General features: G+C 31.4%; 4 protein-coding genes and 2 pseudogenes across 4 annotated transcripts; 2 read left to right on the top strand and 4 right to left on the bottom strand.

Annotated features, from left to right (window-relative positions):
* Positions 1-1,073: 1,073 nt before the first annotated feature.
* Positions 1,074-5,877, top strand: LOC125837965 (uncharacterized; annotated as a pseudogene).
* Positions 5,878-6,661: 784 nt separating this feature from the next.
* On the bottom strand, positions 6,662-7,341 carry LOC125838104 (SUMO-conjugating enzyme UBC9-like). Its single transcript, XM_049517160.1, has one exon. It carries the CDS (start codon positions 7,285-7,287, stop codon positions 6,841-6,843), a length of 447 nt encoding a protein of 148 aa, XP_049373117.1. The 5' UTR covers positions 7,288-7,341; the 3' UTR covers positions 6,662-6,840.
* Positions 7,342-7,607: 266 nt separating this feature from the next.
* Positions 7,608-8,512, bottom strand: LOC125837964 (uncharacterized). The gene is made up of 2 exons (XM_049517035.1): positions 8,162-8,512; positions 7,608-8,048 (listed from the first exon to the last, which is right to left on the bottom strand). The coding sequence occupies exons 1-2, from the start codon at positions 8,510-8,512 to the stop codon at positions 7,608-7,610; spliced, it is 792 nt and encodes a 263-aa protein (XP_049372992.1).
* A 13-nt stretch (positions 8,513-8,525) lies between these two features.
* LOC125837963 (uncharacterized) lies at positions 8,526-10,366 on the bottom strand (annotated as a pseudogene).
* A 610-nt stretch (positions 10,367-10,976) lies between these two features.
* Positions 10,977-15,261, bottom strand: LOC125838078 (uncharacterized protein C57A10.07). The gene is made up of 3 exons (XM_049517134.1): positions 14,603-15,261; positions 12,967-13,091; positions 10,977-11,508 (listed from the first exon to the last, which is right to left on the bottom strand). Exons 1-3 carry the CDS (start codon positions 15,195-15,197, stop codon positions 11,191-11,193), a joined length of 1,038 nt encoding a protein of 345 aa, XP_049373091.1. The 5' UTR covers positions 15,198-15,261; the 3' UTR covers positions 10,977-11,190.
* Positions 15,262-24,003: 8,742 nt separating this feature from the next.
* LOC125837962 (protein MKS1-like) lies at positions 24,004-24,753 on the top strand. Its single transcript, XM_049517034.1, has one exon. The coding sequence runs from the start codon at positions 24,016-24,018 to the stop codon at positions 24,751-24,753; it is 738 nt and encodes a 245-aa protein (XP_049372991.1). The 5' UTR covers positions 24,004-24,015.
* The last annotated feature ends 974 nt before the right edge of the window (positions 24,754-25,727 follow it).

The following is a 25,727-nucleotide window of genomic DNA, read 5'->3' as shown; positions in this document are numbered from 1 at the left end:
AGGTGGATTTCAACGTCTAGTATCTATGACGAGTATCCTTTGCCCGATATATTCAAGGCAACAAATTCAAGTTTAGAAATATTAGACATTTTTTAGAAAAATAAAATTCTTACCCTTTTTACCTATTTAGAGTAGCTCAAGTTAGCAGAGTCTCGTGCTGATAACGTGTTATAAAATAACTAGCTAACAAACTAATATTAATAAACTAAATTAATAAGAAGAACAAACAAAGGGAGATCATAATATATTCCAAACTTTTCTTATATCTCTACCTTTGTGAATGAAAGTAATGGCTATTTATAGCCAAAGAGAAATATACAAACCAACACTTGGCCATTGAAAAGTTATCACCTCTTAAATGGATGCCATGTATGTCAAATGATGACAATTAAAAGGGTGGCCCACATGGCATCCATTTAGTTTTACAACAAAATCTATATAATATATAGTAAAGCTAGACATAATAAGGTCGTATGACACATTTCTATTACCTAAAAAATATTTATTTTGTATCTCATTTTTTTAATTTTTTCCTTCATTCTTTTCACTAATCAATTTATTTAATAATTAAAATATATATTATATTTATTACATCTAACTATATCTCACGAGTTTAAAAAAAAACCTCCCTCAATTTACATTGTTTACCTAAATAACATGTCTATAACCAACAATTATATTTATTTATTTTACAGATTTTTGGCTTTTTACCACATTTTTTTGGGTTAAAAAGAAGGAAAAATTACTTATATACACAACTTTACTTACCTTATTCTCAATTTTCCCTACTTTTTTTAAATATTTCATAAATCCCTTTTATTACTCCTTTACACTCATCTCCCGGATACATAACTGCACATCTCCTAACCCACGTCTATCTTCCCAATTTTTCACTCCTCAAATCACGCCATATCTCTCTCCCATGATCTTATCAGTTTAATTTTGAATTTGAATTTCAAGATATTTCTCTCTCCAGTCAAACGATTTCTCACTCCTTTTAGGTATTGTTTCAATTTCATTACTTTTGCTAATAGTTGTTAGGTTTTTCTGTTGATTCAAAATCCTGATACATTATGGATGATGCTCCCTCTTTCAGTATATGTATTACCCAGATAAAGTCATCTAACAATAATCGTGTGTTTGACCATGAAGACGCAGGTTGGGCTGAGAATAGATCGAAGAAATTGCATGATCCCCTTATAATGGCCAAAGTGAGTATCAAGAAAGTCAGGAAGGATGTGCCTTCTTCTTCAAAATCAAAGGTTGAAAACCCCCCCAAAAAAAGGGGTAGAAAAGTATCATCTCCAATTTCCCGTCCTAATCTACCCAAGGTAATGAGTTCTGATCTATTTTCCTCTTTTTTTGTTGTTCAATCTTAGATTTAATTGTTAATTTCAATTCATGATACATTACTGATAGTTTATGCAATTTAAGTTTTTCTACAATAATTTTCAGTAAGTTTCAATGTATTTATCATTATTGAACTTAAATATATATCAGTATTAACATATCATAAACATGCATACAAAAATATATAGTTTAGTTGTTCTCAAACTTTTTGTTTAACTGATACAAAATTTTGTCAGTTGTTCTTCTCAATGTATCAACTTGTAAATATCGTTGTAACAGGCTTAATTATGTATAACTCTAAATTAATGACATACACTATGTTGTGAAATACTTATTTAAGTATCAATCTTGACTTATAATCTATAATACATTAGTAAGGTATAGTGTGTATTAGACACAAATGTTAATTTTGTGTATCAGATACAAATATAATAATCTTTGTAAGTTGAGTTGTCTATTATTCAACATGTATCATGTTTATAATTTTTATGGCTTTAATTGTTGTTCATTTGTTTCATTATAGTCTATGAAATACAAGATAAAACAAATTCCTGCACACTCATTGAGGTTTGGTTCAACATACAACATGGGTTTTGCAGAAGAGTTGAAGTTGTCTATAAGGATTGATGGTGTTGAGAAATTTAAGAATACAATTTTCGGTCCATATCTCAACATTCCTAATTGCAATAACCAAGGGCAAATAACAAAGTGTCTATTACTACTTGAGCTGGAGCAGGATGATATAGATGAGCTTCATATTCGCCATGCTAGCGGGAATATTTTGCATTTCACTATCAAAGAATTTGCCATCATTACCGGCCTGAAATGCACAAGAAATGTTAATGAATTTAAATATCCTAATTCCACTCACAGTAGATTGATTCAAAGATATTCTCCTGATTCACAAAACGTTGTAAACAAGGATCGTTTAGTTCAAAGATTTCGAATGGGTCAATGGGAGAATAATCAAAATGCTCTTGAAATGGCAATCATATATTTCATTCACACTTTTGTCTTTTCTCAGCTTGGTGATGCAAATATACCTATCCACCATTTCTATATGGTTGAAGATGGAAGGTATCAACAGTTTCCATGGGGACAGATTGCATTCTCAAAATTGATAAAATCACTAAGACAAGAGTTCACCAAAGAAAAGAAGATGTATCGATTAGCCGGCATGCCATATGTCCTGAATGTTTGGATATATGAATGTGCCTCGGCAGTCGGTGATGAAATTGCTGTCAAAGTGGGCAGTTTTATACCTAGAATATGCAACTGGCGTGTTGTGGGAGTCAAGCCAAAATTTAGCATGTTTATGTCTAGCATCTTCTCCCAAGTATAATATATGTTTTGACAGTGTATAATGAACAATTTTCATGTCATATTAATGTATCATTTTTGTTATTATTGTTACATAATCTTGTTTATTATGTTGGTTTGGATACCCAATTCAGAATTCTTGCAATGATATACATCCAACATCCGAGGAAATGGCATCACTTGATTTGCCTGGTAATGTTGATGCTTCTCATAATGAACATCAAAATTCAGCTGCCAAGTCCAAGCTTGTTCAACCACAAGAACTTTCCGAATTTGAGTATTTTTCTACTAATCCTACGGATCAGTTTTTAAGGAGATCAAGACGCGCTTCAACACATCATCTACACCCCCTCCAAAGAGGAGAAAGAATGCTCATCCCATTAAATCAGATGTTATTGATGTTCATCAACCTGAACAATTGGCTGTGCAATCAAATAAAAACAGTCCAATTCCAATTTCAGGTGTTAATGTACCCGATGTTCATGTTCCTTCACTAGATCCTAAAGAACCTACTGACAGATCAGGGATTAAACAAGTTAAGAAATACCTGAAGAAATATGTAAGTGATTGTTTTATTTTGTTCTGACAGTTATTACATATTCACTTATATTGTATATATATTTTTAGATTGACAAGAAATTTCAGCATTTAGAGGATTTAATCAAATAAAATCACAAGCAGTTGATGAATGTTGTTCGGAATCCACACAAGCAAGAAGAAGAGGTAGTGTATTATTTCTAAAATAATTAAAGTTAGAACAAATTTATTTGTTTCATATGTAACCCTTTTTCTTCGTGTAGAATATTTCTAGCACATCTACGAGTCTTACCATGCCAGAGTTCAATCAAGAAGATCACGTTGTTCGTCCACCTACCACTAACCAACTGTTTGATAAACGGAGTTCACCTATTGCGATGGACGTTCCCGACAATGATTGATTTGAGGTAGATGTTGTTGAGGATCAAGAACAAAATCTTATCTCTGAATCAAAGATTGTAGAAGTAAGTTTTTAACAATCCTGATTAAATATGCAGTCAAATATTATTCATTGAAATATTAACGATACATTAACTAATTACTCATATTTTTCAACTTGAAAACATAGGATGCTGATACATGTAAGGAAAAATAAGGAAGGAAGGATGTATCAGATCTTCCACACATAACAGAAGTCCATGATGAAGCAAATGTACATCAGCAAGATAATGTAAGTTCAATTTTGTATATGTATGATACATTAGTTTGTCAATGTATCATTTTAACATACATCATCTTTTTTAGGAAAATGTACCAGTTAGAGGCTTCAAAACATTTCATCAAGTAATGTTGGATGAACATGATGCTGATAAAGTGAAGGATAATGTCATAAAATCTGATAAATCGATAAATCTTACAATTAGTTACCACGTAAATTAATAATATCATTTTACAATTTTGTATTCATTTATCTAATCTATATTATAATTGTATCAATTAATATAGGGTTCGATAAATTCGAATTCAGTATCAGCTGGTACTCAAGAAGCAGTAGATACACTTTATGGCATTCATGCTCCTATGGATGCTCAACCACTGCAAGTTGTCACTCCCCAACAACTTACTGATACACATCATTTGAGATCGGACAACCTGTTACCCATAGATACAAACGTAAATGAAATAGTGGTGCATGAAGTGTCAAAGACGCCTATTCAAAGATTGAGACTGCCATTAAGATCTTTCAATCACCATACGTGACTATATTTGGGTCTAGCGACAAAGGCAAAGAGAAAGCTGATTCAGAGTTACACATTTGTCCAAATCACCCATTTCAAGATTGTGGTATTATTTTCCAACCTCCATCTGCTTTACTTGATCAGTACCATCAGTGGTTATCAAAGGGCCTTCTTAAAACACATGACAAGAAGTAAGTTATATATCAATATATCCAAATACTGTTAGATCATTATTTGTTTGAATTTGCATTGAGTTTTGATAATTATATAGAAAACCAAAGGAGGACAAATACAAATGCAATTCAGCTTCTTTTGGATTTGAGCAGATGGACTTCGTTGTTGCATTTTCAATTAATAAAAATTGATTCTATGCCATGTCGCAACCAAAGAAATGTTGGATTGATGAGGTAAAATAGTAAATTCAAGAATAAGATCTACCAAGATGTATCTGATACATCTTTAATAATGTATCTGATACATATGTATGTATCTGATACATCTTTAAAGATGTATCTGATATAAAATTATTTTTACACCTAGACATAGCATATATGATACATCACAACATACATTTTATTTATTTTCACTAAATAATTTATTTTGCAGCACATTGATGTAGTCTTTTACTACCTTAGGAAGAAATCAAAATTGCGAAGCCTGGATCAATACAGATACACCACAGTTAACTGTTTATTCAAAACATACATCAATAACACACATGAGAGGTATCATTGCAGTCTTGCCGATGACAACCTTAGTACACAGGAACACATGGCGCGTGGGTTTGTTGCATCTGGATTCTAGCGGTCATTGATGAACATTATTAATGGTTTTGAGATTCCTGCTGGTTTACGGTGGCACTCATGTGATGATGTTTACATTCCGGTGAATTGTGATGAACAATTTCATTGGGTATTGGCTGTTGTTGTTTTGAAAAAAAGGCTAATACGTGTCTACGACTCAGCATCTGGATCAAGGAGAAAATTTTATTCAGGAGACATTAAAAAATTATCTCTAATGTTGCCTACTTACCTCCAGGACAGTGGATTTTTTTATCATTCCGAGCGAACTGATTGGTTATCTCTTGATGCTTATAAGGACAAGGAAACTGGAAATCTATTAGAACCAAAACACCCTTTTCTTGTTGAATATGTACAAGACATTATTCAACAAGGAAGCGACACACTGTAAGTTTTAAAACATCTTGTTTTAAAGTTTATGTTCAATTTATTTTTGTATAATGTATCTTTTGCATTTTTGTAGGGATTGTGGTTTGTTTGTGGCCGCCTTTGCTGAATTCTTTACCGCTGAAATTCCAATCCAATCCAATAATTTCCGTTCTAATTATCTCCGGTCAAGATACGCAACATTGCTATGGAATTACGACAGTGAAAAGGCTGAAGTTGGATACGTTAGTGATAATGACGATCCATCAAAGCCTAGGAGTCATTTTACACCACCAAATCATGATGCGTTAATTAACCTGGAGTAGTTTTTGTGCATCAATGGATACACAATGTTTTGTTTGTTTTTACTGCTTTCAAGATATAATAACTTAAGTGTTGAAGGGTTTCTCTTAAAACTTGTTTTGTCTGACTTTTTAATATCAATATATTTTGTTCATTTAATCTCGAAATGTATATTTGTCAAAATTTACAAATTCTAATAATCAAACATTATTATTAAATCATCATCAATATAAAATGCACATAAATTTGAGCAAACTTTTTTTCCTAACAACATCAATTCAATTTACTGTATCAAAAACATTTAAAAAAACAACACACTAAACAGTATATTACGTTTATAATCTAAAACTTATTGAATTGAAAATTATAAATCTTAAACATCAATGTATTCTAAAAAAAATCTATTAAAAAGTTGTAATCAATAGATAAGTTAGCTAAGATTTACAATTTCTAACACAATATTTTGATAATGTATATACAACAATAGTTATAATTAATATGATACATGATTTAATAATATATTTGATACATGCTTTCTTATTTATTGTGACAAATACATTGTTGAGAATTTATGTATCATATGATTTCTCTGATACAATAGTTTATTTAAGCTAGATAGGTTATTTATGATTTAATGAATATGATACATTAGATATTATGTAAATGATACAATACACATAGTATATTTTACACATAATGTATATGATACAAATGCACCTAAATATTTATATATCAGAGATAACATTTACACACAAATCATAACAATTTATTTATTTATTTATTTTTATTTTTTTTGGTCTGCAAATATAAGAAAAGGTTAATTCATTGGTTTCTTTCAAAGATCAAATTGTTCATACAACTATTAAAGAGCAGCATCCATCATTTTCCTCCCCCTCAAAGAACAGATGAACTCATTAATATATTCAATGTAAATAACAAAGTGTCTGAAAGTACAATGTCCTGATCCCACAAATACCAATGTGCATTTAGCCCATGGCATATTTCTGGGTCCAGCTCCTTGCAGTACTCTCGTACTTGTTTCGGTCTGTCTTGTACATGTGTGCAATCTCCGGGATCAAAAGATCATCAGGATTAGGGTCCGTCAGAAGTGAACATATCGAAAGCAACACCTTGGAAATTGTTAGGGCAGGGCTCCACTGCTCCTTTAAAATGTCAAGACATATGCTTCCGTTGCTGTTTATGTTTGGGTGGAAAACTTTTGTCCTGAAAGCCACCTTAGGTGGCTTGAATGGATAATCTGGAGGAAAATGGATTGTCACCAGGAAAACTCCACCAGAATAAGGACTGTCTGGAGGACCCATGATCGTTGCTTGCCAATGAAACATGTCCTCAGCAACAGGTCCAGCACTACAAGAAGTAGGAGGATCCTTTTGAAGATCTTTGAGCTCCTTCAAGATCCGCTTGGAAGCCATAGCGACTCCTGACAGAGAGATCGGATCCTCCTTTGGATGAACATCACAAAACACGGAAGAAGAAGAAGAAAAGAGAAAAATGATCATAATCATAACAATTTATTGAATTGAACAACAAAAGTAATAAACAAACGTACCAAAATAACATCCAACACACAAATCATAACAAATTTTTAAATGGATCCGCAAAACTCATAAATATTGAATCAAAATAACCAAAAATAAACAGTAACATTTATTCATGATAAATATAAAAGTGATAATCCATTAAGTAAAAAATTATTCAACAAAAACATAAATGTCTTATAAAAATAACGATTTCACTTTTCTTTTGGGAAGAAAGTACAAGTTCTTTTGTTGTGACCTTCTTGACCACAGCGTCCACAACAGTTTATCTTTACTATTATCTTTTCATCTGCATTTTTTTTTCTTCTTTTCCTTGGTCGTCCAGCCAATCTTTTATATCTAGGTGGCCACATAGTTTCATCTACAACATTGCTAGGAACCGACCAATCTTGCTTATCTGGCATTGGAACCATTGGAACCTCATATGTTTTTGCTAATGTATCAGGCTTGTAGTAATCAGAGCAATAAGGATGCATATCTGTGACATTCTTGTCCTTTAAAACAGCAATTGCATGTGCGCAAGGTATCTCATCTAGTTGAAATCTGCCACAAGTACATTCTTTCCTCTCAAGACAAACAATGTATCTTCTTCCAGCTTCATAAATCGAGAAAATAAATTTAGATGATGGAACAACCTGCAGACATTAAAAAGTAATTGATAAATTTATTTCAAGTAATGCTGATCAAAAGAGCCGAATAATATACCAAATTAGATACAAAATATAAAATTATGTATCCTGATACATACCTTCATCTTCGAACATTTAGATGCATTTATAATCAATATCTCCTCAAATTTTCTCCCCAATGTATCTTTTGTATAAGAGGCTATTTCTCTATTTTTGCAATGCCAAGAACCAAATAGAATTCTAACCTCTTCTAAGAATTCTAATATAGACAACTGACGCGCCTCAACAAGACAACCATTGATACATTCCGCTATGTTCGAAGTCATCATTCTACCTCTATTTACTGTTGAATGAACTCTCGACCACTCCTCATACCCAACATCCTCAAGGTACTCCTTAACCCTGTGGTCAACTTTATCCACCTTAGCCATTAATGTATCGAAATCCTCCTTTCTATATGCCTTGGCCATAGAGTAGAATAGATCACTTATAGTGTTTCTGCTCCTTTTGAAATTTCCACAGACATTCTTCCAAAGATGCCATATGCATGCATAGTGAGGTACAGTTGGGAACACAATTCTTACACTCTTCATAATACTCTCATTTCTATCAGAAACAACACACATTTTTTCACGCTCGCCAAATGCATTTTTGAATTGTTCGAAGAACCATGTCCACAAACAGTCATTTTCAGTGTCTACAACCCCATATGCCAATGGCAATATGCAACCTAATTAAAGATCAACACGCATGATTTCATTTGATACATAACATTTACAATATAGATACATATTAAACAAGATCACAATTACAAAAAATACATACCTGCCCCATCAAGGGTGCTTGCTAATAAAAATGTACCTTTGTAAGCTCCACCAAGATGTGCACCATCGACAACAACTACCGGTCTGCAGTAATCGAACCCCTTCATCAATGGTCTAAAGGCTATGAACCTATACATGAATTCATCTTCCACTGACTTGTGCATCCTTATATAAGAATTTGGATACACATTATTCAATATGTATAGGTATCTCGGCAACTTCTTATATCCATCTGATGGTTTACCCATTAGCATTTCTAGTGCACGTTCTTTAGCACGCCATGCTTGCTGGTAAGATATTTGAACCCCATAGAATTCTCTAATATCATCAATTATATCTTTTGGAGTATGAAATCGTTTATGATAGACCAATTTAGGAACAATCACACCACTAACAAACCCAATTGTTGCTTGGACTTTGGTTAGTATCATATCCCGCACTGGACATATATGTTCACTATTAAAGTATCTTACTTTGAAAACATCAGTGTTTTTCCTGCATGAAGCCTTCATAGTCCAACCATATTCAATCGAAAAGCACACCAACACATAGTTGTACAATGTTTTTCATCATATTAATACATATAGCAGTTACATTTTATATGACATTAATGTATCAACAATATTAACTACCATAACACATAATATCACCATACATTTAAATTTCTAATTTGTTTCATACATTACACATAAATCAAAGTTACAAAATGTATCGGATACATTTATAGACGCAACTCAATTGTGTGCGCTTCTTGGATGTATCATCTAATCAACAAAAAAAATACAACAAATCAAAAGCACCATCACACAACTTCTAAGAATAATATTGTATCAAACACATTAGAAATTTAAATGTATCATCCGATGTAGATCTTAAAATTAAAAACATTAATTCAAAATTCAGATAAAAAAAAACTCATACCTTTGTCTATCAGATCTTTTTACTTTGCAATTGAAGTTGTTCTTTATTTTATATTTGGCCATCACATCTATCAGTGTTGTTTTATCCTTATACAATTGACCTGTCTTCACATCTATACTGTTTGAATCAATTATGTAATTTGTAACTTCTAATTCTGGAATATAATATGAATCACAAATTCTTGATTCAATCACTGCAAGAGCTTCTGTATTCCTTGTTGTACCTTCGATACATGTAATCTCTCTGCATGTTCCATCAAAGCTATGTATCTCACCGCCAATTTTATCCGTTGTATCAATACATAATGGATACATTGCAAAACCAGGCTCACTTTTTTTCACTTCTAAATATAGTCTAACACCCATGTCGTTCTTAATTTTCATCGGACATGAATTATCTTCTACGATGTATCGAATTTCAAAATTTTTTCTTACCGATCTCTAACTCGGCTATAATGGCTGCCTTGAGATTCATAAATGAAATTGATTGTCCAACAACAATTCCATCACTTTTGTATCCTTCATAATTAACTTCGCTAGCCCAAATTCCTGAATGCCTCAACAAAATAGATATATTCATCTTGTATCAAGTTTCTTTTTGAAATTATGAATTTTTTAACATCAATGGCTTTTCAAAAATCGTCTTCAATGGAGAAGATGTATTTTTGAATTTTGAAATTGGTGATTCTGATCCCTAGTAGGATATGGAATGATTATGATTAGGATCAGTTAGGCGTAAATCTAGGATATTAATATAACTAAAATAGTTTGTACGTTTTTTTTTCCTTTTTTAGTGCAACAACAATTTGTTTTTGATGTATCGTTTATAATGTATCTTGGTGGAACCAATGTATCCGGCTGCATCAATTTACAAGGGATTTTTGTAATATAGATATTATTAGGGATATGATGTAATTTTACATATTAGACTATGGGATTCCTTTAATTTTTACTAAAAAGAATCACATTTCGAAATGGCCGGAAGGAAAAGGAGAAAATTGAGAGTGTAAGTTTTCAATTTGTCTGTGTTTCAAAATATGCAAATCCACCAACTGCTCAATATTAACCAAAGTGAAAGTCCAGGCAAATATTTATATTTTCCTATTCTTAGTAAAAAAAATAATCTAAATTCCGCGATTTTCTCTACTGTATACGCTATGTATATTTAGTGTATACTCAGGTTTCCTTCAAACGAGTTTCAACAAGATCTTGTAAACCAGACAGCAAATCCCTTTTATTTCTCTACACTAGTAGACAAGTTAGTTCCTTTTTGCTATTCTAATACTATAATATAACTAGTACAAGGAACAACATGAAAGAATACATGAAGAAGAAGGAATCTATATTTTATGATATCAGTTTTTCTATTGCTATATTCTGATTTTTTAGAACTATGAAATTCTACTAGGCCCAAGGTAGGGAATCTGGATATGGAGCTGTTCCACAATATCTGAACAAACCTTCAATTTCAGGACATCCATTAGGATAAGGGATTGATCGATGAAAAGGATCACGACCAAGCTTCTTGCGACGAAGAGAGCCTTTACATCCGTAAGGATCTTCTTTAAACTGCGTTCTCACCAGTGCTTCTCCTTTTAAAGCTGCGTCTCTCGATGTTTGTGAAGATGATGTCCCTGAGTAAAAGAAACTTGTTTCTGGAAAACCAATTGCAGACCGATGTAGATGCTTAAATCTCTTCTCCTTGAAGTCATAGCCTACAACCTGCACAGTAGTTGAAAAAAGTTTATCAAGACCTAGCTACTACTCTTCCTTGCACAGGAACTCACTTAGCATTTCCATCACAAATACAATTTTGCGATTGAAAGACGGTAAATGCCAAAGATAAAGAATTACTGATCATGGCCATGATATGTGATCTTGCTACTTCTTCCATCACATAGGAACTTACCTAAGCATTTCCACTATAATTTATTTTATTTTTTTTGGTGAAGGCATTTCCATTCAAATGAAGAGACATAGACATGCAGAAACTAAAAAAGTTGCTGATCATAGCCATATTTGGGTGCTTAATTTGGAGACTATAGACAGATGAAGAATCATGTAGCCACATAACATTTATAATACACCAAAACACAACTAAAAATGTAAAGGAATAAACATGATTTTCTCAATACTTGTGCGTCAGATAACATCAAAGCTGCTACAATGGATACTTTAGTTGTTAGATGGAAAGCAACTGAAATTTCAATTAAACTAGAATAGAGATTTTAAAACAAAATGCTGGATTTAGAGAACCAACACAAGCAATAACCAATAAGACATCTTACACTACATGATTAGTATAAAACTCTGAAAGGTCATCAGAAGATACAAAAGGCATTGTTTCATGTTCTTGAGACAGAGCTCTTGCTATGTAATACAGGATCTAGTATTGCACAAGGAAGCCAGTTGAGATTATTATATCCGCACAGTCTCTGGCTTCAGTGTCGTTTGGATTATCCCCAATATGTTGGTAACAGGGTAAACCCAAAGTCTGCTCCCATTCCCATGGGGGTGGGGGTTGACAACCATCAGGCCTTTCTATGATGACATAAATGTTTTGAATGTTTAATTTAACTTCAATTATAAGTTAAAGAAAAGAATACGTCTCTTCAATTATGTCCTAACTTTCCACTGGACAGGGGAATGTTTTTTTGCAGTGATCTACAAAATACAAACAGTGCCATAGATCCTACCACTAGAACATAATTTTATTTGGGTGATCATGCGGAAAAGACAAATTACCAAAGTTGTAACATCAGTACTGGGACTCTTTGAGTTTGTATTTGTCAGTTTATTTTGCAGAAAAGTTGGCAACAACTTATCAAAGTACACTGCCTTGATTGCTACCTGCTGTACATTTATAGACCCAAAAACAAGGGAGTAATCAATGTCTCCAACAATTATGTGGAATACTCAAATGCAAAGACATCAAGTGAAATCTCTTTATGTTTGTTGTGGGTGTGCAAAGCAAAAGCCCGTCATATCTTCTTACTTAAATCTATTACCTTTATTTCATCTTACTTTTGATGCATAATATCTGTATATATGATTGAGGCATCGGTTACCAAGAGCTTGCTTTCTGGTAAATAATTCAGTAATGAAAACGTTGGGGATCCCTTTATATCTTTAATACATGGAGTTCTGATTTTTAGCTATAGGAGGTAATAAATGCCTTACAGTTATATTGTGTGGATATGTGCCAGTAAGCTCCCTGAACCGACAAACACTAAAGAGAAGATTCTCAAAACTGTCCCTAGCATGCTCCTCGGTGAGTGCCCTCCCTCTTACATTTTCTTGTTTGCCTGCATACAAAGTGGAAAATAGAAATAATGTAAATATGGCCATGTATCAGAAAAAAAAAGTACGGACTCATATATATGATCCTAGATCTCATCATTACAAATGAATAAGAGGCCAAAAACAAGAGATGAAGTGAAAGAAACATTAAGAACTTCGTTGAAGAAACAGATCATAATTTGCAGATTTGTGAATCGTCTGGTCAATGCTTCTAAGGTCCGAAAATTACTCCCATGAGGGTGTTGATTATGTGAAGAAGCAAAATTATTTTGAAATGTGAAGATCCACTGAAAATCTTTCTGAAAAATGACTAGGTAATTGGACTTGGATCTTATAAATATGTACATAGAGAATGAAACTTTTTGCAAGCTAGACATGTGGTCATGGTGCTACCTGAAAAGATGAAACGCCTTTTCTAGCGGATAAGATATAACTAAATCTCAGACATATTAAAGGGCCACACAAATATGAGGTATATGTGCCAAATGATAGTTCATTTTACAAATTGAAATTAACCTTAGATATGATACTCAATGCTTTTGTTCTCGTGTTTTAATGGGGAAAGATGGCAGAGGTCTCATGAATTAAAAATGAAGCATTTCAAACATCCAGTTACTCTCATAACATACAGCTCTTCATCTAACAGAAGACTATTGCTTTCCATCAAGCACGCTCCAACATCTTTCAGCTTGATGGGATTATATGAATCAGAAATCCAGTGAAAATAAACACTTTTACCTAACAATGATGCTTCCAGGACCAACACAAAAAATGGGAACGCAAATTCATGAATATAGCCTCAGTTTCGTATCTAGCTTTGACTACCACCTCCAATTAAACTAAACTGAAAAGCAGCCATGGATCACAATATCTGATAGAGTTACATCATCAATTCTTGCCACTGTCACTAATCTTCGTTGAGGGAACAGATTAGGGTTTATGAACTTGTGAATCTTTTGGAAAATTCTTCTAAGGTCTGAAAATTACTTGCATGAGAGTGCTGATCATGTGAACAGGCATATTCATATTTGAAAATGGGGAAAACCATTCAGAAATTTTCAGGAAGATGATTGAGTAATTGCGACTTATGTCTTCAAACTATGTAACCAGAGGATGAACCTTCATGCAAGCTAGACACACTATCATGGTACTATCTTAAAAGATGGAATGCCTGTTCTATTGGACAAGATATAACGTAATGTCAAACATACTAATGGCTACGCAAAATGTGAGAGGTATGTACCAGATGGTAGTTCATATTACAAATTGAAAAATAACCTTAGATATCCCACATGTTTCAGATATCTACGATTATTTCAACAAAGAAGTATAATACAATGGTTTGGAAGTCTAAAAATACTAGAGCGGACCGATCATTTGCAAAGGAATAGAAGATCATAAACGCAAAATGGTTTCTTTTGTTTTCTAGACACAGAAATGATAATGCTATACATCTTCAGTTCCATATGAAGTATGTGAAATACTAAATAGAAGACTGGAAAACAGAAGAACTCACCAAACCACCCTTTAGTTTCAGCAACAGTCCAGTAACTTTGAGCTTCACTTCTTGGTCCAGCATCTTTCCTCGTCTCACCACCACTAAACAGGAGTAATGCATCATCGTCATCTGCTGTAATTTCAACCCCTTTTCGTATATGATCAACAAAAGTTGCAGCTTGACCAGGGTGCTTTTGATAAGACTCTAAAAACCAAGAATCCTCCTTATCAACTTTCTCACAACTACTACTAGTATAAACTGAATGTCCAGCAACCATTACAAGATTCCTAAACTTGGAAAATGGATATGCATAAACACCCACATCAAATTTTGCATAATTACCCATCATCCGAAACCGCCTCTCAGAAACAGACAATACAATGAGAATAATGACCCCAATTGACAAAGATATCATAAACAGCCTAGCTGGGTGAAGCTTGTAATAACTATGAATTCGTTTTCCTAATGATTTAAACATCTTGACAGGGTAAAAAGCCGATTTTTTCGCCTTTCTTGATCTTTTAACAGTACCTGATTCCAAATCAAAATCGCCCCTTGAATAGGCCTGGAAAGATTTAGGACTACCAGACCCAAATGAATAGTTTTTCTTCATATGGGTTTGATGAAGGGAGATAATTCAAACATACCCAGATAAAAAAATTGGGTCAATAATTCAGTGGAACCATGAAATTATCATTCTAACAAAGCAAATTGGGATTCTCAATAAACATCCAATTGAATCTAACAGATAAAAATTAGGGAACGAAACTCACTCGGCAGAGAAATTGAAGTGCAATTTTCAAAAGAGTCGATCAGATCCGAAAAAAGTCAGCTTTACATGTTTACTGTCTATGTACAGAGAAAATCATAAAAAAATTGAAAAGAAGTTTGCTGAGACTTTGAGAGTGATGAATGTTTAGATCTCTCACAGTGTGTTTATGAGAAACTGTAGTTAGCCTTACTTTCACTAAAGCCCTTTTACATTTTGAGTAATATTCACACGGGAAATTACAATAGTTCTGCAACATTTTTCTTTCTTTTTTGACCACTAAGGGTAAGGACGGGCATTCGGTTTTTATCAAACTCCAGTTTTTTGATTTTCGGTTTTTAAAAAAGTGTGCACCTTATGTCAAATCAAATTAATTTGATTCGGTTTTTTCTACTTCGATTCGATTTAGCTCGATTGTTTGTTGCGAATGAAAAATAAAATGAAGACAAAATCAAAGTATAAGATACTTAAAAATTTAAAACTATGTTAAGCCATGATGTGTCTTGTCATGGAATATTTATTGTGCTAACTAAAGACTATATTTGTCTTTGTCAAGAACATTGTGCTTCCAACTACTTCTCCAAAAAAACAAAGACAATGACGGGTTTCTTGAGATAATATCTCAGATGGTCACTCAACTTTGAATAGATCACTTAGAAAGTCACTCAATTTTACGTTGCTTACTTAGAAAGTCACTCAACTTTATTTTTTAACTCAAAAGTCATTCAACTATTGATGTTTCACTTAGAAAGTCACCTAACTATTTATATTTCACTTAGAAAGTCACCTAACTAATTATATTTCACTTAGAAAGTCACTTAATTAATTTAAATTATTTTTTCATTAAATTTTATAAAAATACGAAAAAAAAATATTTTAAAAAATAAATAAGATGCTTATTTTAATTATTGTTTTTACTACCTTTTCATTAAAAAAAAATAGTAGAAGATCGTTACTGCCCCTTTTTTTTTAATTACTTCTATCAATTCCAATTTTTCTTTTTGGAAATCTTTTAACAATTTATTTCTAGTTTTACAATTACTAGAACAGAAAAAAAAAATTTGGTGTGTGGGTGGGTGGGGAGGGGGGGTTAATTGTTACTGTACGTTTTTTTTTAGAAAAATTATAATTAAATAATTAAGAGAAATATAAATAGTTGTGTGACTTTCTAAGTGAAACATCAATAGCTGAATGACTTTTGAGTTATAAAACAAAGTTGAGTGACTTTCTAAGTAAACAACTTAAAGTTGAGTGACTTTCTAAGTAAACAACTCAAAATTGAGTGATCATCTGAGATATTAACTCCGGGTTTCTTTATAGAAGAAGTAATAAATATTGGCATATTTATTGGGATAATTCAAAATTGTCATCACCCCTGCCATTTCATCACGCCACGTAAACGCCATGTGGCATAAAGTTGTCCATGTGGAAGCATAAATATGCTAGCATTTATGAGATGATTCTCAGTCATGAAGAATTTCTTGAAATGCCTTAGAATATTCCAGACATAAAAAGAATTCTAGAAGGATGACTTATTTATAAATATGTAGAGACTTACATAATAATTACTTAGCCCCTAAGTTAGTAGTATAAATAGAGGGGCAACCATTTATAAATGAATCAAGCAATCTTTCCAGCAATATAAAAGCTTTTTCAGAAATTTTCTTGTGTCCTTCTTCATTTCCTTAGCGATTTAGTGTTAAAATTTTTACTTAAGCTTGCAAGATCGTGAAAAATTCGTGAGCAAATTGTCAAGTGTCAGTGTGCTTAGAAGAAACTAAGGCCATGACATAATTGTGTAAATTAGGGGTGTACAAAATCGAATCGAAAACCGAACCAAACCGCAAACCGAGAAAAAAAAAAAACCGACTAGTGGTTGGTTTGACTTGGTTTGGTATTGGAAAAAAAAAACCCGACTATATTTGGGTTGGTTTGGTTTTAACTAAAAAAAATCAACCCGAGACCAAACCAACCCAATATTATATATATAATTTTAAAATTTTATTTTATACATAAAAATAGTTTCTTTGATATAATTTTTAAATATTTCTTATACTTTATCATAGTTTTTATCTTTTAATATATTATTTCAAGTTTGAAACTTAGAATTCTGAATGGTTCAATAAAGATTATAGTCCACGGATGTTGGTAATTATAATAAAGCTTAAATCAAAATCAAATTAATACTAATGCAAAAAGAAAATCAATTCAACACTAAGAATGACAATAATATTGAATATTTGTTCCTTGGTTTTACATTGGTTTAGACAATTCAAATACATAATCTAATTTTAATTTCCTTTAATATTTAGTCATGTAACTAATACTTATTAAATTTATTTTAGCATGATTTAGTACTTTTAAATTGTGATCATTTTCATTATGACTTGTTAATTCGTAATATTTGTTTTAGGCAATTTCATTATTATTATTTTTTTGTTGGATATTTTAGTGTCATTACTCATATCATATTTTGTGTTATTTTCTTAAGAAACACCTTAAATAGTTGAATTTTGGTAGGACTAAAGAAATATTTGAAGTATAAGTAAATTATATGTTTGTATGAATACTTTATCGGAAAAACCCGAAAAAACTCGAAAATTTGAAAAACCCGAAAAAATCCATAAAAACCCGAGGTTGAAAAATCCGAGATTAATTGGTTTGGTTTGGCTTATAGATTTAAAAATCCGATACAAATGGTTTGATTTGATATTTGAAAAACCCGAACCAACCCGGCCATGTACACCCCTAGTGTAAATGTACCAACCCACAATATTGCATTATAGATATGTAGTAAAGTTAATAAGTTTTAAGTCACATAGATCATCATTGAATTTGAATTCAAGTTTGAAATTGGCTATTGAGAAGAAAGAACATGAAGAAAGAACCTATACAATTTAAGACTGATTTGAATTGATTTTTAAATTGAACACCTGAGATTGTACTCGATTCCATTAGTTCATCCCATTGTATATTCACGTATTTCTCCATATATATCGATGCATATCCCCTTATATATCTATATATTATGTATATCTCTGAAAATCTGTTTGTAATATACATTAATATACATCGTGAAATCTACAAGTCGCAATGATGTTTTTCATATTTGAATCTCTACTCCAAAATAGTACAAATTACCTATAACCTTACTCAAATTTTATGTATAGCCTCGTTCATGTGTTTTCAATCATACTCGCTCAAGGAAATAGATAAAATTAATTTTAGATATAAAGTAGAATCAATTTTGATTAAAAGATATTCCGAAAATAGGATATTTGTCATTTTTTTCTTCTTCAAACAAATTTTATGAGTTATTGAGTGAAATCCGTATGAGAATATCCATATACATCTTTGTATATTTTGAAAAGTTTCAAATGATAATTAGGTTATTGGATATTAATCTATTTCAATTATATGTCCTAACCTTATTATTAATAAGTGTCGATATTTTCCCATCTTTTTATGTTTGCCATGTTTTATTATGACTTTCATTGGAACAAACATGACTTTAAATAGCCAATACAACATTGAGGTTGAGCCTTAATGTATTGGGCATAATCGGATCTAATGAAAGGAGCGAGAACCACACTATGGCGCACATGACGAAATTTGGAGAGGATGACACGAAGTGCCTCGAACGCCATACGTGTATGGTGGGCATCTAAAAGAGGTCTCATCCTAGAAAAGACAGCCTTACGATTGGAAGCAGTCATAACGACACTCTCGATCTAAACCAACAATTAATCAATCAATCTCGAGTTGCATGTCCACCTGCTCCAATCAGGTTCAAGCAAGACGTCAAAACGTACACATGTGCTATAAGATAGCCTTTTCAGTGTCAAAGTCTGTCGTCGTTTCACATTGAGATGACAATTGAATTTTTATGGCTTATTAAACAGAGGGCTATATAAAAAAATAGAAGACATTAGAAAGTCCTAAAAAAATATTATGTTATTATCTTATTCTTCTCAATTTAACATTTTCAATGAAAGAGGCTAGCCTTAAAACCTCCTCCCCACTTGTATTATCTTATTTTTTCCATCGATGAATCATTTTTACAAATTTTACTAACTAAAATGACATGTTTTTCGATAAACCATCAATAAAAATATGATAATTATCTTTAAACCTCTTCTTAAGCTTCCATTTTAAGCATATCAAATAACTTGTCAAGGTAGAAAACGTTTTCTTGGTTGAAAAATGAAAAGGGGTGTTTGAAAATGACAAAACAAATTGAGCAATGAATAATTATAGTCCAATAAAAAAAATCACTTTTAATAAGTCTTGCTTGGGTCAAGTCGTGCGGCACTCGACTTGGCCCTCCCTACCTTTTGACGTTCTCTCTAATATCTATCAACCCTAATATTTTTCTCTAAATTATAATCCAATTATATAATGAATTAAAAATAAGTTTCTGTTTTTTTTACTTGAATAAAAGCTAAACGGGTTTCACACAATTAAGTCAAAAGAGGTTTGACAAAATTAAATTATTGATACACTGTCCCAAATAATTAATGCAAAGATTTACTAAATGGAGTATTTGGTTTCTACTTCACGTTGAGTTCACAATGATTTACTTCAATCCCTTGTATATTTATTTTGGTATAGCTACTACATTAATAACGAATGGGTTAGTATATTTATTATAATCCACTCACTTTTATTTTGAGAATCTAAGATTATTTTAGCTTTTAATTCATACTATATTTCGTCCACTTTTAATTGTCATGATTTTCTTTTTTAAAGTCAAATGATAAGAACTTTGACTAACATTTTACGATGTATTTTATTCATCATATTGATATGCAAAAATTGCAATTTATAGTACTTTTCGTATAGTTTTTGAATATCTAAATGTTTTGTTTAAAATATCGAATTAATGTAATCTAATTTAACTTTGAAAATTAGTCAGATTGACTTTCAAAAAGCGCAATATGACAATTAAAAATGGACGGATAGGGTATTCTCACCTAACAATTTCTGAAACCATGGAAAATAAGGATATTCATATTATGAGTTACGTTGATTAACTCATTTTGTATCCGTATTAAATATGATTTTTTTTTAATTTAAGAATATTAAATATGATTGGATCATATATTTATTCGTTTTTATTTAACTTGTTTTCAATCTACCTATATTTGATCCAAACTTGCCCATTTGCTACTAGTCAAGCTAAGACCTCCTAAAAATATTTTTCAATTCAGCATGAAATTAAAAATACAAGTCTGTGGTGAGCGGAAGCAAAGTCAAAGAGGACAAAACCTAGTATTTGCCAAAGACGTGCTTTCTGTTGGATTAATCAAAATTTATTTGAAATGTGCAAAGAAAAGAAAAGAATCGATAATTTTTATGAAGAAACTGGCAAAGAATATTTTAGAATCTTCTTAGAATAAGTTTCATAATTAAAAAACAGGTCTCCATACGGCATCTAAAACTGAAGAAATTAATGTTACGTACGTTATATATATTGACCCCTATATACTTTTCTTCATGTTCTCGATTTAGGATCATATATATTATTTACTGTATTTAATTTGTATTTCCAAGTCACATTTTGGAGCTCAAATGTGAATTTTATTTTATTTTTTCACGTGAGTCCTACGTGGCTTGATACATGTAGGACATCATATACAATGTCTTTGCTGGTAGAACCACTCTATTGTCGACTTTTAATAAACGTGATTGACCCAATTGTCATGTAAGATGCCACGTAGGATGCATGTGTGTCTACTTATTTAACTTTATACAAGTTTAAGTGTCTATTTGTACACACCCAAAGTTGAAAGACATAAATATAAGCTAATACAGAGTTAAAGACATATTTATGTATTATGCTTTCTTTATTTATGTGATATATATTCCTAGGGATATAATAACTTTCGTTACAAAGTTCAAATGTCTTACGAGTAGCGTCAGCTTAATTAAAAATTCGTCAATATACATGACTAGAAAATTTGGTTACGTTTGGAGTTGGAGCTCATGAGATCATATGTTTTTGAAATTCTTTAATTAAACAAGAAAATTCTGCACCTTTATTTGGTTGTGTATAATATAATGTGACAGTTGTAGACTGAGTAAACGTTGAATAATCAATCAACCTTTTATGTAGTAGTTATTACTTTGACTTGAGAGCAACATAAATAGATATTGTTCTAGAAGCACACAACTTTAGATTATGTCGACTTTTATTTTCTTGCAATATGTTTCAAAGCCAAGCCTACACCATTGAGCAAAAAATACAATGCTTTCTGTCAACTATTTATAATTATATATCAAAGAGAAAAACTAACAATACGTGAAATTAATCTCAATTAGAAATTTAGCTAGCGTTTGACCATAAATTTTTAAATATTCTTGGCAAATATTATTTGGGTGAAATTTCACAATATGTTTGGCCATATTATTTGGAAAACATATTTCACTTTTTTAGAAAAATATTATTTATACCCATAAGTTTTAAAAACTATCAAAACTAACCATAAGTTTGTATTACAAGTCAATTAGATCTTCGTTGCAACAAATAACAAGCAGTGTCCATGACACTGGAGCAATGTGGTAGTTTGGAGTGAGTGCAACAAGCATCATTTCATACATCATGAAGTAGACAAAGCACATGACTTTGTTACCCTGAGCCGATTGTTCATCATTTTCATCAACAACCATATCATCGATCACTTTCATATATATTCACTGAATATTTCATCACTACATTGGTGTTCACGTAAAAAATTATGTAATACAACGCAAACAATTATTATAAAGGGTGTTTTTGTAAAAGGATAAAAGTTTGGTGTCAAATTTCAATTTTTAAAAGATCCTAAATAATGAGATTTGGCCCAAATACTAGAAAAAACTAGTATTTAGGAATTTGAGATATTTGCCAAAAATATTTGCCAAAAAATGGCAAATTGTATGGACAAACATTATTTGCCAAATTTTTTCCCAAATATTTCTTGGGAAATCTATGGCCAAACGGGTCCTATAGAATCCTCCTTTAAATAACCTAAGTTTATTTTTCCCAAAAGGGTCAACGTACCTTTTAAAATAAACGAAAACAACGTAATAGAATTCTTATTCTAACCATGCTAAGGGAACGTTTAATTTAGACATGCAATATGAAATTATGATTTGAAATCAGATTAACTAGAAGATGAAATTTTATTTATTTTTAAGTTACTTTTTCTCATAAACATGAAAACTTCACAAGTAATGAAAACTATTAAAATTTTCTCAACTTTTATTCAATCTTACCAAACGAGCAAATCATAGTTCATAAATAAGATATCAGAATATATCCTATGACACCACATTGATAAATCGCATATCTTCATGTTCTGCGATTATAAACTTTCAAATGTGCATAATTTTTAAAAAATCCATTAATCAATACTAATAGTAATAAGTACTCCTAGTAACTAATTATTCTTTAATATAATTCTTTTACATAGACATTTTTCTTTAAAGATCCACCGTGCACTAGTACGAAGTACTACGAATCAGTCCTTGTGGGGCGCGTGGTTAGGTAGAAAATTAAAGCATTAAAAGGGAATACCACTTGTTTGAAAATGAAAATGGGTGCATTGACATTTATCGTATTTATAAAATTTTTGTAATTCAGTTGATTGATTATCTCAATTTTCACTTTGTTGATGGGAGTCTTATTCCATGCTTTGTTATCCTTCCACTATTTACCCTTCAATTAAAAAAAGAAGAAGAAGACATTAATCGCATTCAGAAATGCAAACATTGGCTCCTGAATTAATTATAATATATAGTCTTCTAATTATTTATTTCTTATTCATTTACTACCGTGAATCATACCATCACCAAAAGTTGACTATTTCCCACAAGCAGCTTTTTTTGTTTTCATTTGGACAAGTTCAAACCTTTCTAACAATACGAAATTGGCACATGATGATATGCTATGCATTAGTATTAAAATCCTACATACAGACACATACACATTATTTAAATTATATACATTGTTAATATACTCTAATTTTTTATGTTATCTTATTAATTTTATCTATTATAGAAGATAACATGTCTTATTTTAAAATTTATAAATTTCATATTTTAAAATGACTTAGTATTATTTAGATAATCTGATAATATAAGACAATTCTTATACTGATTTAAACTTTAGAGTCGTTTGGCGTAAGGTATAATAATTTTAAGATAAAATTCAGGATTATTTTATGATCTTGTGTTTGATTGGAGCTATTAGATAGTCATTGAATTATTTATCCCACCATTTATATCATAGTGATAGAATAGTTGGGATAAGTTATTCTATATATGGTGAAATAATTTATCTCGAAATAATTTATTTCAAAATAATTAATCATGCGATAACTTATTTCCAACCAAACAACCCCATATTTCATGAATTGAAACAAGTAAAATATATGATAGTTTAATATGTGTATTATTACTTTTGTCTTGTATTTTCATTAACTTTCACACTCCATTGACTTGCTCTCTTTAAATAGTAGCAATGTATTAAAATATATTGTCACCTCCCTTATAAATTGCCTTGACAAAACAACGCATTTTTCCTCCCTTCATAGTCTCCTCCATTACTTCTACCTTTAAAATATTTTCTTTCATCATTTCAAATTTTCAATAATTGACTCTTTTTTATTCATTTTTCACGATGGACTCATCAGAAATCTCCGCCGGTACGTCGCCGAAAAGAGAACTCCAAGGTCCCCGGCCAACGCCACTCAAATTACGTAAAGATTCACACAAGATTAAAAAACCACCGGTGGTGCCACATCAGCACCACCAATTGCCACCTCATCATCAAACTCAACCACGACCACAACCACGACCACCCGTTATAATATACACCGTGTCCCCTAAGGTAATCCATGCAAACCCTAGCGAGTTCATGTCTTTAGTCCAACGACTTACCGGACCAAATTCCAGCTCATCATCATCGTCAATCTCCTCATTTCCTTTTCAAGAAAATACAAATAATATTGGCGCAATATCTCCGGCTGCTAGGTTTGCTTCAATAGAGAATACAAGAATCACAAAAGGGAATATTAAAAAATCACAAATTACAAATTGTGACATGGAAATGGTTGATCATGAAGAGATTGAGATAAATAGAGAAATTGAAAGAATTACTAGTGGAGTTTTTCCTCAAGGTATTTTGTCACCAAATCCAGCTTCTCTTCAACCTATATCATCAAATTTCTTCTCACCTCCATCAGCTGGATTTTTTCATGATTTAAGTCCTGAATTAAACAATAATAGGAATTATTTTGAACATAATAATTATTTGCCTAGTTCTTCAAATTTTATTTCACCTAGAATAATTCTATCTCCAAGTACTCCATCTTTTGACCTTTTCAATAACATCTTTGACCACCATAGAGAGAATTAGAAAATTCTCTTTAGAGAAGGATTCAGGATTTGTACTTTATACGGTTCGAGTTTGGAATTCTATCGTACTAAATTTGATTCATTGAGTTCGAAATTTATTTTTATTCTTATTTAGTGAAATTTTTTTAGTACATATACAAGATATCAGTTAAAATTACTGAGTTCAGATGAACCTGTCGTGTTTATGTTACATCCGCTCCTACGAGGAAGTTCTTTACAATTATCGATATGACAAATTAAATTTGATTTCTTTTTGAGATCTTGACTTATAATGTATCGTTTTTGGAAAGGAAAAGTTTGTTGGGACTATAAATGATGTTAGATACATGTGGGCAAGAAAAAAAAAGATTCATCTACTTCACAGTCATGCGGACCCTTCTAATTTAAATTAGTATATTTTTTACACCACTTGTATAGACAATCTATTTTCAGAAAATGACTTTGGCAAGACTTTAATTTGTAGTACGCAATACATTTTCTAGTGGCTATGTATTTCATAAAATAAATTTCATCTCACGAAGTAGTTACGTGGTAGTGATTTCTTATGATTAATTACTTACAAATTAAATAGAAGAAAATAACTTTTCCAAACCAATTATTCATAAAAATGAAGATCTATTATAAAAAGAACATAAACCTAAAAACTTTTTTTAAAATTTTTAACATAAACTTAAAAACAAATTTATAAAAAAACTACAAAATCAATTCCTCAAAGTTACAGTGCTTTGAATTTGATAAAACTGAAATGGTCTTGAAACAATTTTAACTAATTTTGTCAATTTTGGCCGGTTCAAATTCAGTGCATGCAGTACGGTTATTTGAGACCCCTAGATTGTGATATTATTAAGCAGTATGCACTAAAACTCAATTTATAAGTAGACTCGTTATATCTTGGTATTTGTTTTCCCCTATTTGTTTTTTTTTTCTTTTGATGAGTATGCTTAGTGAAAAGTATTAATTTAAAAATAGAGAAGC

This window comes from Solanum verrucosum, unplaced genomic scaffold (genome assembly GCF_900185275.1).
Source record: "Solanum verrucosum unplaced genomic scaffold, falcon-dt-bn FXZP01000079.1, whole genome shotgun sequence".
Taxonomy (NCBI): Eukaryota; Viridiplantae; Streptophyta; class Magnoliopsida; order Solanales; family Solanaceae; genus Solanum; species Solanum verrucosum.
This window is presented reverse-complemented; position numbering and strand designations above follow the sequence as displayed.

What these genes read in the sequence shown, in the direction of transcription:
- LOC125838104 (XM_049517160.1), bottom strand. Translation starts at nt 7,287, where the DNA reads ATGGCTTCCAAGCGGATCTTGAAGGAGCTCAAAGATCTTCAAAAGGAT.
- LOC125837964 (XM_049517035.1), bottom strand. Translation starts at nt 8,512, where the DNA reads ATGGCCAAGGCATATAGAAAGGAGGATTTCGATACATTAATGGCTAAG. An exon ending in CTAAATGTTCGAAGATGAAG is followed by an intron (nt 8,049 to 8,161) that starts GTATGTATCAGG and finishes TAATGTCTGCAG; the next exon opens with GTTGTTCCATCATCTAAATT.
- LOC125838078 (XM_049517134.1), bottom strand. Translation starts at nt 15,197, where the DNA reads ATGAAGAAAAACTATTCATTTGGGTCTGGTAGTCCTAAATCTTTCCAG. An exon ending in TGAAACTAAAGGGTGGTTTG is followed by an intron (nt 13,092 to 14,602) that starts GTGAGTTCTTCT and finishes CTTTGTATGCAG; the next exon opens with GCAAACAAGAAAATGTAAGA. An exon ending in CATATCCACACAATATAACT is followed by an intron (nt 11,509 to 12,966) that starts GTAAGGCATTTA and finishes ACTACTGTGCAG; the next exon opens with GTTGTAGGCTATGACTTCAA.
- LOC125837962 (XM_049517034.1), top strand. Translation starts at nt 24,016, where the DNA reads ATGGACTCATCAGAAATCTCCGCCGGTACGTCGCCGAAAAGAGAACTC.